This window comes from Cyrtonyx montezumae, unplaced genomic scaffold, assembly GCF_038088225.1.
Source record: "Cyrtonyx montezumae isolate F1298 unplaced genomic scaffold, pur_monq_1.0 scaffold_19, whole genome shotgun sequence".
Classification (NCBI taxonomy): domain Eukaryota; kingdom Metazoa; phylum Chordata; class Aves; order Galliformes; family Odontophoridae; genus Cyrtonyx; species Cyrtonyx montezumae.
The window spans coordinates 7,196,650-7,209,970 of NW_027071925.1; the positions used below are offsets into that span (position 1 = coordinate 7,196,650).

General features: G+C 39.5%; 1 protein-coding gene across 1 annotated transcript in view; it reads left to right on the top strand.

Annotated features, from left to right (window-relative positions):
* The window catches only part of SMURF2 (SMAD specific E3 ubiquitin protein ligase 2), a 54,986-nt gene that overhangs the window by 23,000 nt on the left and 18,665 nt on the right, over positions 1 to 13,321 (top strand). Inside the window, exons 2-5 of the mRNA XM_065735443.1 lie at positions 565 to 603; positions 2,103 to 2,211; positions 9,048 to 9,181; positions 10,326 to 10,391. Coding sequence (XP_065591515.1) covers positions 565 to 603; positions 2,103 to 2,211; positions 9,048 to 9,181; positions 10,326 to 10,391 — 348 coding nt within the window. The remainder of the gene's footprint in view (positions 1 to 564; positions 604 to 2,102; positions 2,212 to 9,047; positions 9,182 to 10,325; positions 10,392 to 13,321) is intronic.

The following is a 13,321-nucleotide window of genomic DNA, read 5'->3' on the forward strand; positions in this document are numbered from 1 at the left end:
GTTGAATAGGAGTGTGTTTTGTGAGAAGAAGTCTTGTGTGTGTACTTTGGCATTGGCACATGAAAGTTGTCTCCTCTTACATATGTGTATTTTTCACCCCTGTCTTATTTACCCCAGTCTTGTTTTCCCCTTGGTATTTTTGGAGGACAGTTGCAGATGTTCCTTACTTTTAATGCAATACAAAAATACCCCCAAAGTTTTCAGCATTTACACCCCGTGGTGGGATCGTTAGAAATGATCTCATTCATTCAATAGGTAAATGTAGGAACAGCTCAAGTTGGCACCAGGGAGAAAAATGCACGTGAGATTGCTGCCTGAGGAAACCAACACTGCATGGCTTCCCCTGATATCTGCAGAGGGTGAACTGCCAGAAGATGACACTTCTGGCTCAGCTTTCAGGAGTTATTTTACATGATAATATAAACGGTGTAGGAGCACAGTTCTTTTATGTTCATTTATGTTGTTTTGAGCAGGATTTTCTGGAATGCTGGGCAGGTAAATTAACATTGTTGGTATTAATAACCAGAAACTTCATTTTACAATGCTTTTTTTTTTTTCCTACAGTACTGTGTGCAAAGAACTTGGTGAAAAAGGACTTTTTCCGTAAGTAGCTGTTCAAGTTTTAAACATTTATAGTTGGGATAAATATTATACAAGTTCTGTAAATCCTTATTTGCATGTGATTGCTGTATTTAGGTGGTTGTATTAAGGGGTCTTTGATGTTTTTGCTCCTTTTTATTTCAGGGCTTTTGATTTTTATTTTTTTTTCCTTGGATTACATGACATTCCTAATAGTAATTAAAGCCAAAATACATTAACTCTCCTTCTCCCCTTCTGCTTTTTATGAGATTGGGAAACAAATTTACTCTGTCAAGCAAATAATGTTGTTCAGCATTACTGTCATGTACTTAAAATATTTTTCATATATGTCTGCTGAACAAAAAGTTCTTATAAGTGCATTTCAATTATTAATAATTGTGTCATAATACTTACGTACTCTGAAATTATATTTTAATTAATAAGGAGGATGAAGAAGGCAGAAAGGAATGTTATTGGTTCCGTAGGCATGCACATACACATCACCTGCCTGCTGCCTTCTTGTTGGGGATGGGAAGAATTCAAAAGTTTAGACCTGAGCTTTGAAAAGAGCAGTTCTGTACTGCAGCTAAGCCAGTCGGCACCACGGATCCCAGCAGGCCCCTCCTGTTCCTGCCCGCCTGCTTTGCCTTTATCCCCATCTGCCATGTCTGGCACCAGCCTCGCAGCAGTGGTGCCGGACTGGCTCTGTCTGAGTCACCTGAGGAAGCAGTGCTGGTGCAAATGGTACACTACAGAAAAAGCAAATGATGTTTCACCACTGCAATTCCTGCAGCTGAGTCACTGAGTAAGGAGATGAGGGCAGGAATTAGTGTGAGGGAAAAACGGTGTTAGTGGTGTGAGACCATCCCTTCTGGGGTCAGTTAATAGCTCAGGACTGTAGTTGTAGCAGAGCTAATTGTAGGCTGTGCTGGTCCTGCTTCTTTCCCACCCTTGGCTGTGTAGTCCAGTACTGTCTTCGCACAGAGTTTTGTTAGCAGCTGAACCTGTGTTGAGCGTTACTGAGGTACTAAGATGGGAGAAAATACAGTAGGAAATGAGCAGAAAACAAAGTAGACCTCAAAAGCATGTATTATCTGATACAGACAGTTTCCTTTAATACAAATGTCAATTAAAATGCTGATTACAATTAGCCTTTAAAATAGGAAGACTGCATTTCTGTTTTCCCTACCTTTTGCTGAATACTTCATATACCAAAAACTTACTCAGTCCTGAATTAAGGAAATCAAGGTGTTCAGAATCTTCACAGAAAGACTTCCCCTCCCTCCCCCTCTCAGGTGCTTGACATAGTGATATAGACTGAGAAAAAGTTTCATGGAATAACTTACAAATCTAGCCATTTCCACTTCTTAATACATCATGCAATTATTTTATAACATAGTCAAGAAATACGACTTATTTTTTAATTTGCAGATGGTTTTTATTAATATATGTTTAAAAAATGCAGTAATTTAGAATTTTGAAGCTTATTGATCCATTTGTTAATTTTTTTTTCTTTCTCTTAGGGCTTCCTGATCCATTTGCAAAGGTTGTGGTGGACGGATCTGGCCAATGCCATTCTACAGATACTGTGAAGAATACACTTGATCCAAAATGGAATCAGCATTATGACCTGTAGGTGGTAACAGTGATAACCAAAGGTTTGAAGTGCAGTCATCTTAAAGTACACAGAAATTGTCTGATATTCATAATACTGTCCTAACTAACAGCCTGGCAAATATCCCAGAGTTTATTAGTTTGGGTGAGAAATACATCTGTCAAAATCACTTTCTCATTTCCCTCAAAATCCAAACACTGTACTTGATTATCTTCTAGTGGTGTTGTCTGCAACGTGCTTTATGTGTGCTATAGTATTATCTTACTGGCCTGTAAAGGGAAGTAAGTAATAGTATTTCCCTCAAACTGCTCTTTCTTTTTTTGTAGTACTACAATGTCTTCCTGTTTATTTTTCTCTCCTTTATATCATTTTCTGTCTCAGATGTTCTTTTATTAGAAATTCTTATGTTGTTACCATTGCTGGAGCATCTTTCTGTGTAGTCGAGCAGTGTAATCTGTGTGGCATGTGTATGTCATGTTTTTCTTCTGTTTTTCTACAGCATAGAATACTCTGTATAATGTAGTTTATTAAGCTTTTTTGTGTAGATTTCTTTGTGCTCAGTCACGATACATTTTATGTCCTTTTTATCTGTGTGTTTTCTCTTCCTTGAAAATGAGGAAGAGAAGTGAAAAGTTTTGCCTCATCATGTCCTTCTTTCCAATGCATTGTTCAGGTCTTTTTTTTTCCTCATGACTCCATTCCATACCTATGTTTTGTGCTGACATTGTCGTCAGTTCACCATTGCTCCCATATGTCTGCCAGCTGTTACTTTGGAGTGATGTGGTGACAACGCATGTAAGCTGGTGACAGGAGTGGGTTAGAAGGGATTGAAGGTGCTCCATGTTCTCATGGTTGGATTTTGGAGAAGGAGCAGAGGACATGAGATACAAGGGAGGAAGTTAATATGCTGTAAGATTAATGGAAAAAGGTAGTAAAATCTTTAGAAAAAAATCCTTTCTGGTTGTAATTTTCAAGGAAGGATGGAGAAAATATATTTTTGCATTCTTTTATAAAACAAATCAAACTTGTTTCTGGATATTTCAGTTGTCTTACCTTTGAAGCAAGGCTGTGATTGCAGTCTACATTGCTTATAAAAAACAGAGATAGAAAAGGGGATCCTATCAGACTATTTTGTTGAGGCAGATTTGGACCATCTCTGTGTCACAGCATTGAAAATTAATTGCATTTTACTTAAAGTGTACAGCTTTCCTGAAAGGTTCCTAGATCTTCATTTCATTCTTCCAGCTCATTTGTGTTTTTGTTCATGGTGACTGGTGATAAATTGCTCTTAATCAGGCACAGGTATTTTTCCCTATGCTTGACCTGTATGTTCATGAGATTTGGGGGAGAGCTCGTGCTAAATTGTTGGAAGGAATTTACACCTCTGTGAAACATTTTATTTTATTTTATTTTTTAAGGAACAGGATCCTTAGCAAGACTAGGTTTTGCTTAGTAAGGACATTATTTTCAGTATAAATTACATGTTCTCTAGTGATAACTGCTGTGCTTGATTCCAGGAGTTGAATTCCTTAGTAAACAGAGGTATACAGAGCACTTATAATCTGAAGTACACTTCAGTGTTGTGGCAAGCCTTGTAATTTGAAAGTAATCTCTATCTCAAAATTTTCATAATCATTTATCTCATATTTTTTGTCTTACTTGTCATTCCTTACTTTACTCTATGGAAACTTCTTTCCTTTTATAAATAACCAGTAATCTAGTCTTCAGTTCCTATTTGAAAGAGCAATAAAAGATAGATTGTTTGAGCTACACCAGCTCACTGTCTGTCTTTTATTCTATGACAGCTTTTTAATATTTTTATTGTCAGGTCTCAGCTCTTTTATCTGAGCCAGATAATTAGGTAATGAACTTTTTTTTTGGGGGGGGGGGGAGAAATAGTATCTCTCCTACTGCTGAGCACCTGATGGAAGACCTCATAGGCTGCAGGACTTAATTTTATCATTCTCTGAAAGTAATAGTATATTAGATTTTTAAAACTTCCTAATGCTTACCCTAACAACTCACCATTGCATGGGAACTCCGGTCTGACTTACGACACCTCCACTGTTACAGGAAATGCTTTGCACACCAGGCATAACCGATGAAGTCTTGGTGGCAGAATGCCTGCATGCCACCACAAAGCATAGGAAATCCAGCAGAGGAAGGTGGAGTTACGTAGATTTTTTTCTTTTAAGTCCTGCTTTTCTTCCTACCGTGAAGAATTTTGTTGGTTTTTGAATGACTGCAGTAGGTTTACATGCAGTAAAATTGTTTCTTGGCTGTATTGCATTCATTGAAGTCCCCTGTCTAGGATTAGTGTAACAGGTTAACACTGCTGCCAATCTTGTGTATCATGTAATGGCATATGAAAGTGCCACAGTAAGATGGATCCGTTGCAGTGTATTCATGGAATAATGGCTGAATTAGGTAGCTACTTCCAAGGGGATTTTGTTTTGTTAACCTAATTCAGCCTAATAGATACTCTGTTGTGTAAGATTTTTTTTTAAAGAATTCTTTAGTGTTATAAAGAACAAAAAAAAGTACTGTTTTTGCCTTACGTGGTTCTTAATTCCTTATTGTGAAAGGAAGCAGCTGCATTAGATGCTGTGATTCTTCAGTCTAGTGTGTAGAGGAGGAAATGTGGGAGGCTTTCCAGAAAGAAATTACCAAATTGTTGTTGTCTGGATGCAGTCAGCAAAATACCATGCTTGCCCTGGATGTATTCCCTTCCTTCTTTTCAGGCTTGTTTGTGCTTTCCCTATTGTTCAGGGCTCTTCTCAAGGCTTTGAATAACCAGACTTTATATGTCTACGTCTAAGAGCATTAAAATACTTTCTAAACCAGTAGTTCTAAACTATACCAAATTGCTTTTGTTCCCTTCCTCATCCTTGTTCCATAGTTTCAGTCTCTCCCACAGCCTTCCCACTCTCATCTGTTCTGTCCTAGCCTGTTCCAGCCTTCTTGATCAGCCTCTCCCCTTATGGCACAGCAAGCCTCCAAAAGGTATTTGTGCCATAGACTGACTGCTCCTGGTCCCCTCCTTGATCTGTGGCTGCCTAGTCTGCATCCCAGGATTCTAGCAAGGACTCATAGCTTTTCTTCTGTGTTGCACCTCTCAAATACAGCTGGTTCACTGTAGCCTCTCTCAGCTTCTGCAGCTGCTTCACTCCCCAGAATCTCCTCACTGCAGGTTCTAGTGCAGTTCAGTGCCTCTGCTTTCTCAAGCTGCTGCACAGCCTCAAGCAGAACCACCGCTCTTCCCTGCCGTCACCGTGCAACAGTTTGGTCTCCTTGATGTGGCTCTTTAGACCGATGTGATGAAGCTGTTGCCCTTTGCAATCAGGTGGAAGCTTTGCTGGCTCTATTTTGGCCTGCGTTGGCAGATCTGCATTGGCTGTTCCAACTCAAGCACGGTAGATGTACGTGCCTTTGCTGAACGTTTGAGGTGTGTCTGTTAGGAAGTTATGCAGTAGAAGCCCTTTTGCCTGCTGTTTGCTTGGTGCAGCTGCTTTACAGTGTTTTTTCGGCTTAGTTCAGTGTTGGGCTGGGTCATACCAAGGAGGGGGAGAAGAGCAGGCAGCCAGTGCCACGTGTATATGCTGTGTTCCTGCCCCAGACCCTGGCTTGGTGTGCTTCTCACTGTGCTGCAGGCTCAGAATACCCCTCAGTTATTCCCAGAGTTGAGAGCAATGTCAGGGTGCAGAGAAGAGGAAAAATCTGGAATGATATTTTTTGTTATTTCTCCGCTCCCTTCTCTCCTTCAGTCTGAAAACAGTTGATATCTCCAAGCCTGACTCGTCTGTTATATTTAAACAGAAAAACAAATGTGGAAAAAAATAACAACAGAAATTGGAAAACAGAGAAAGAAAGAGAAAGAAACTAAATAATTTGTCCAGCACGTAAAAGAAAAAAAGTCTAAGTGACACGATGGATTAGAAATTAGGGAATTCCTGGCTTCCAAGCCTGAGTTCATACCTCTTGATGTTGCATTTTTCTCTCTTTCTGGAGGGAATACATCTGGCTTGTGATCAGGAAGAGATGTGTTTTTTCAGGAATTATTTTTTTTTCCACCAAGCTGAACTCTTCAGGGAAAATGTGTCTAATGCCATTGGGCTGGAGGCCGTGTGGTACCAGACCTTCCTGAGCGTGCTGTCTTGGCACAGAAGGAGTACTATCCTGGCAAAGATAAATTTATGTAGACAAAGTAACAATTGTCCCCGTGTTTTACATTTGATTAAAACATTTTAGAGGTTTCCAGAATGGCATTTACTTGACTTTTGTCTAGAAGTGAAAGTGCTAAGAGTAGGCAGTTTTCATAACGTTTCCAAACATGTGATTCTTATCCGAAGCCCCAACTTTACGGATTCAGGAAAGGCAGGGAAATTGACCAGATGCTCTGCAGTTAACAAAACGTGTATGGAAGCTGAATTTCCACGTTTCCACTCATTAATACTAGTACTGTTACCTTTGTTGAAGGATTTAAGCAGTGAAATTGATGTCGCTGATGGAATGGAGTTTCAAAAATAAATAATTACAACCTCTAAGAACTTGAATAAATAGTGTAAGGAGGAAAAGAGAAGCACTGCAATAAAATGAAGTTGTTTCATTTAACTTGCTTTAATTTTTGAACATTCTTTTTTAATAACAAATAAAATTCCTAACTAAGGCTTATGTTGAAACTTTATTGCCAGATGATGTAAAACAAATGTAACTTATCCTCCAAATGAATTGGGAATGTCAGCTTGTCCTACCACCGTTCTCTAAATGCAGCTGTATGTTTCCATGCCTGAAACTATGAAGAAACATAGATGCTGCATTTCCCAGTAAAGCCAACCAGCAGTTACTGAACTATTTCTTCTCCTCATTTCTTTCTTCTCTTCTCATTTTGAGAATACAGCTTGCCTTGCTTGTTTCCTTTCAATGTGTGAATCAGACAGGTTTTCAGGTGCAAAAATCAGAGAAGGTAAAGTAGTTTTGTAGGAGTCCTCACCTCTTTGGTACGGATGGCTGCATCTCAACCATGAGAACCTCACCCTGAAATGTTACAGTAATTCTTGGAAACTGTGTTGTATATTCAGCTGTTCTACGTATTATTCAAACTGTTCTGTTGTGAAATTGTGTTTAACCATATACCTTTGACTTTTTTAAAGCAACAAGGAAAACTGGAAAATTCAAGACAGGTCATGATAAGTCTTTATTTTTAAGTGCACCCAGCTTGTTCTCATAACTTATAATTTATTTTAAGTACATGAAACATTGTAGACTGCAACTGTGCACGTGATTACATCTTCATCTCGTTTCTCTATGCAAAACTGGCATTGTCAAGGTTGTAAGGCCAAAAATCTAACCTACATTATGTAATCTGTTTACTCTTCCAAAAACCTTGGATTTTGTTTGTGTCAGTTGTGGATTTTTGTTTTAATTGTGCACTGGTTGTTATTTTAAAACAGACTCGTGTATGTGCCTACATTGGGCTTGTCTGTCTTCTGCTTCTTGGATCAGTCCCTGTCTGCAGGTGGTTAAAAAAAAGTTCAAAGTACTGCTTTGAGTTTTATACCATAAAGGAAAAAGGAAGAAGTGTTAATTGAGAGCTGGTGGGATCTGAGCTGTAATTTTAAACCACGAAAGGTAGATCAGTTATTTGGTTTGCCAACCTTGACAGTATCATTTGTATCTTTATGAAATTACTCAGATGTTTTGAAGCCGGTAAGGTCTTCGTCAGTGGGGGAGAGAGGTATGTAGGAACTGGTTGAATCGTTTGATTAGCTTTCCTTCAAAAGCAGACAAAGTAGTCCTATTTGGAACTGCAGAAGGCTAGAATCTGTGATCTGTGAGCAGTTCTTGGTCTCTAAGAATTAATACAGATTCATTTTCTTCAGCCTGAAATTACTGATGTTATTCAGTATCAGCAGTAACTGGTGTACCATAGATGTTTTGAAGTTGTCCTCTGTAAACCAAAACTGGCTCACAAAGCGATTGCTTTGGAGGAGCAAAGATTCAGGCAGACAAACAAACAAGAAGCAAACAGGCCTGCAGTGTGCAGGTTTCCTGATGTTGGTGAGGTGCAGATCTGGGTTTTGCAGAGCATTTGCTTGCAAGTGCTGGCAGGATGCGATTTGTGTTTGAGCAGGGGGCAGGAGGGGAACGTGACTCTTACCAACTGAGATATGGTTATAAATGTCTTGAAATGGGTCACGCTTGTGAAGTGATGTGTGTTTCAAACTGGGCCTTTCTGGAGCTTTCTTAGTAATAATCTATAGCTTCCTGAAGGGTCACTAAGTGCAGGTTTGTAGCTGGGTTTACCTTCTGCTTTCCAGAGTGCTCAGAAAAGCAGTAGGGTGACTTGCACTCACAGTGGCTGGAAGAGTAGCCTGAAAAAAGCTGTCGATAGAATGCTGCAGAAGGATGGTGTACTGTTTCTGTCCTGGCATCTGAAGTGTTCTGTGTGCTAGCACTGCTAACATATACATCCACAAGCATCGCCATGGTTTTCCATTTGGCTGAATGTGGACATGAAGCATGTTCATCGCCTGGAAGAGGTGTGGTCGCTGAGGCCAGGCTAGTCTGTCAGGGATGCTGTCTTAAAGTTTTCTGTAGACTTTGGATTCTTATGAGTGCCTTTGTTCAGAATCAGGATTTTAGATTACTTTGTGTTCAAGTAAATTCCTTCATTAGTCGTACTTTCATTACAGTGTAATGTGTGCATCTAAAGATGAGTTGCTCTCGCTAATAAAGCGTGTGTTCTGTTTTGAATGTAATGGCTGATAATTTTTTTCCCCCCGAGGTCACTTCCGGAGCATCTTCAAAGTATTCAGTAAATGTCATTCACAGTACTGTTCTTCACATTTTTCAGGTATATTGGGAAATCGGATTCAATAACGATCAGTGTGTGGAATCACAAGAAAATTCATAAAAAGCAGGGAGCTGGTTTTCTGGGCTGTGTGAGACTTCTTTCAAATGCAATTAACCGCCTTAAAGACACTGGTTGTAAGTAAGCTACATGCTAGTGTTTCTTCCCTTTCAAATGTCACATGCAGAAATGTTAACAAGTGACCCTTAACTGAGTTTGTGTTGGTTTGTATGAAGCTTGTATATTCCACATGGATTGGCAGTTTGCAACTGTGCTTTGCTGCAGAGGATAGCATGGGTGGATGAGAGAACATAACTTACTGCTGGCTTTCCTGTTCTTTCTCCCAGTTCATGTAAGCAGTGGATGCAGTGCAGCAGTCACTGTGCATTGTCAGAACTGAACTTACAGTGTTGGAATTTTGAAGGAAGGCAGATTCTTATTACCTTCAAATTTCCTTTTTATTACCTTCACAAATGCTGGGTAGATGAAAAGGTAAACCTCTCTTGAAGTGAAAGCAGTAGTTCAAAATGACTGGGTCTTCAAAATTAACTTAGTAAATTCTGTCGTTAAATGTTAAATGTTTAATAACACAGCTTTGCATTTATTTCTGAAAAAGTTAATAAGATCCTGTTTCATCATTATCTTAATGGGTGTCATTTACACCGATCAGTCATGATGCATTCTTACTTCTGAACAAAATTTGGCACATCATTTGTGATGGAAAATTAGTGGTTGCCAATAAAGGTCATTAAAAAAAAAAAAAAAGATAGCTTGCTGGCCGAGAAGCATCCTGAGTTTACTTCAAATGGGTTCCCTGGTGATAAAGTCATAACTGAAATTTTCATTTTGAAATATCCCTCTTTACATCAGCATATCAGTACATTACATTTTGCTCTGTTTTATGAAGTTCTGCTGATAAAGTCTGTAACAAATGAACTGATCCTGTGGGCTAGCACTGTGCTGCAAGATCACATACTGTGAGTTCCTTATGGCAGTTGCTGGTCAAGGGAGCAGAATGAAAGTAATGTGTTAACTTCTGTTAACAGAGCTCTGTGAAGTAGGACGGGTGTTTCAGGAGATGCACTTTAAACTCTTCTGTTTTAGAATTATGGAAAATTGTGTCTCCAGATCTTTAATTTCACTTCTCTTCTTCTTGAATTTTGCTTCTTGAAGTCCTGACCATCTTATGCTCAGGTTAATTTTGTTCTGATGGTACTTCAGTGTGCTTTTCAAAGACAGTCAAATATTGTGTGACTTAGACTGTGTGTCTTTGTTTTGTAGACCAGAGATTGGATCTGTGCAAGCTTGGGCCAAATGATAATGACACTGTTAGAGGACAGATAGTAGGTAAGTGAGGCTTTTAATGTTTTAGTTTGCTTGGAGCTTAACAGTAGCTATAGAAATACCCTTCCTAGACATCAGGTTTCTGTATTTATTTATTTTCTAAATTCAACATGTAGTGCCAGAGATATTTGGACCTAAAGATAAAAGTGTGCGTGCAGAGAATTACTAAATGTGGAAATAAAATACATACTGTAATAAGTGTTGGGAGAGTTAAGACGCTACAGAGGTTATAGGAAAACTATTTAGGAAGTGTAAAATTTCTCAGTAAACAAAAGTAGCAGTTTAATCCTTAAACTACAAATTTCTCATCCATTGAGAGCTCCAGCAGAGTTGTGCTTCCTGTATGTCTCAGGCAAGGTTAGAACATCTTGCTGTAGCAGGAGAGGGTTTCTGTTTGGGGCTATTTCGTCAATTCATGTTGGGGTATTAATGGGCCAGGCACCAGTCTTGATAACTGTGCTTTGTCATTCTACTGCTCATGAACCTTAAATAATTAAAGAATTAAAAAAAAAAACTTTCTTAAACCTGACCAGTTGAAAAAATGAAGTATCCACAAATGACTTCACAAACTTTTTGGTGCATTTTGAGTCGTTTCAGAGAACAGCGTTCTGAATAGAACAGAAGTCAAAAAGTTTGTCTGGCAAGGGGTTAATGAAGGTTTTCAGAGGTAGGGGTGAAAAAAAATGAGCTTGCATGTTCACTTTTATGTTCAGTTCCCACTTCTAGTAATATACAAAGAGCATTTCTGTATTGTCAACCGGAGAAAACAGTCAGCTTTCCTCTAGGTCTTGCTGAATAATACCTGTGACTCTATCTCTTCATGTTGCTTTAATCATCTGCCTGGCATCTGATCTGCAAGTGTTTGCATGGTATTCAGATAGGAGTAAGGTGGCACAGTAGGGTCAAGTGGTGGTAGAAGTGTGGAATTATAGGTGTACTACTGATGCTTCAGACCATTCCTGAACATTAAGTTTTCCATGTGAGCTTTCACAAAAGAACAGGAGTGAAACCAGCCCTTTTTGTAGGGTGGATCGTGCTGTCAGATTGGCTCGCTTTTCAGTTTTCGCTCCAGCACCCTGATAACCCAGGCTGTGTGCATCTGTGTGGGTTTTCTTTTGTTCTGTTTTTTGAGGTGCTTTTTAAAAAGAAACAGTACAGCTGAGGAGAGAGAGCTTGTTCAGGGCCTGCTCCAAAGCAGCAGGGATGTCCCCTGCCCACAGCCATCCTTCAGGGATGATGCTAGCAGGGTTTGTGCCCTCACACCATCACATGCTCTCATGCTGCCCTCCAGAGTATGCAGCATGCATCCTTGTTGTCATGAGGACAGTGGTATCAGTGTGGGTGCTTTTAACAGGAAACAAAAAACAAAGCAGAAAGATCTCAAGGCTCCTGGGATGCCACATGGGAAACCTGGCTGAAGTGCCCTGTGTGGGCATGGCATGTAAGCTCCAGAGATGTGGCACAGATGAGCAGCTGTCAGCCAGGTGGCCAGAAACCAGACTGACCAGTCAGCTTAAGCTGATGTAGTTGTGAAAAGTGGTACAGCCAAAGAAGCATTTGTTCATTTGGCATGCTTAATTAGTCCTTAATTAGTAGGAGCTGCTGGGTCATGCATTAAACCTAAAAAAAAAAACAGCACAGTTTGTCACCTTACTGCAGAGACTGTTAGAACACCTCTTTGTGTTGTGCAGTAAGCAGTTATCATCAGAAAGGCTTCCTCAGTCGTGGCTGTGTTTTAATTTAGTGCACGCTCAGCAAAATACAGAGGCTCCTGTCTCTTTTGTTGAAAATGTCGTTATTAATCTCCTTAGATTTTAATCTTTCTTCGCTAATACAATTTTGCTGAATGAGTGAATGAGCCTGAGTAAGTCAGGTGGTTCCACTGCAGTTGTTATATGGTGGAAATTTAAGAAGAAAAAGAAAGTAATGAAGTAGAATAAGGTGTAAATGTACTCCCAGTACTTTTAATGATAAACTGCCTTAAATGAAGGGGTTATGCCAAATCAGAAAATATTGAAATGGAATGGATATCTTCAGTTGATATGAACCCTACAAATCGAGTACACAGTGGGTATGGCTTTATAATTTGGGTCAGAGAGCAAGAAAAAACTTCATCTTAAATACTTGGGATTGTCTTCAGGGTGGGGGGAGAAAAGGGGGACACTTCCAAGTAGTGGATGCAAAGGGCACCTGAACTGTGTCTTAATCTTGCAGCTGTCTTCTGTGCCACCATTTTATTTCTGATGTGGCGGTGCAGAAAAAATGAGTCCTTACTCATTACAAAATGAAGCCGTGCACAAATTTTGGTCCTCACGTAGGCAAAGAGGAGGTAATTGCCTTTGTTTAGTTTCATTTTTGTCTGTGTGTATTGCTTGCCAAACCTTGCCTACATGCAACAATGTGAACTTGTGTGGGTTTGTTGCAGAATAAATACATAATTTAAGATTTCATATTGTTTGAAATGAAATGTAAGGTACCTTTCACTCTAAGAAGTTACCCTGTAGTGTTGGCTTATGTGGAAATGAGAGTTAACACTGATCAGGAGTAAGGCAGGCAGGTGCTGCAGGGCTCCTGGGTGGGTCTGGTGAAGGCCCAAAATCTTAACCTTCAGAGCATGCGTTGTTGAAAGTTCAGCATCTCTGGCAAAAGTTACTGGTGGTATTCTGTCTTCACTTTGTGATCTGGGTGAGTGGTTGGTTGTGTCTAGATTGAGGTCTGGAAGTTTATTCTACTTTACATGCACAGAGCCTGAACAGCTGTCCAGGTACAGTAATGCCAGCTCAAGAAATGTGTTGCAGCACGGATTTAGTTTTCAAGTAGTCATTTTACTGTTAAAAGCAAAACAAAGCATCTTAAAAAGTAACCCACAGCAACGCAAATGTCGTAAGGTATCAGATTAGGCATTTGTCAATTATGATACTGGGAACAAAGGC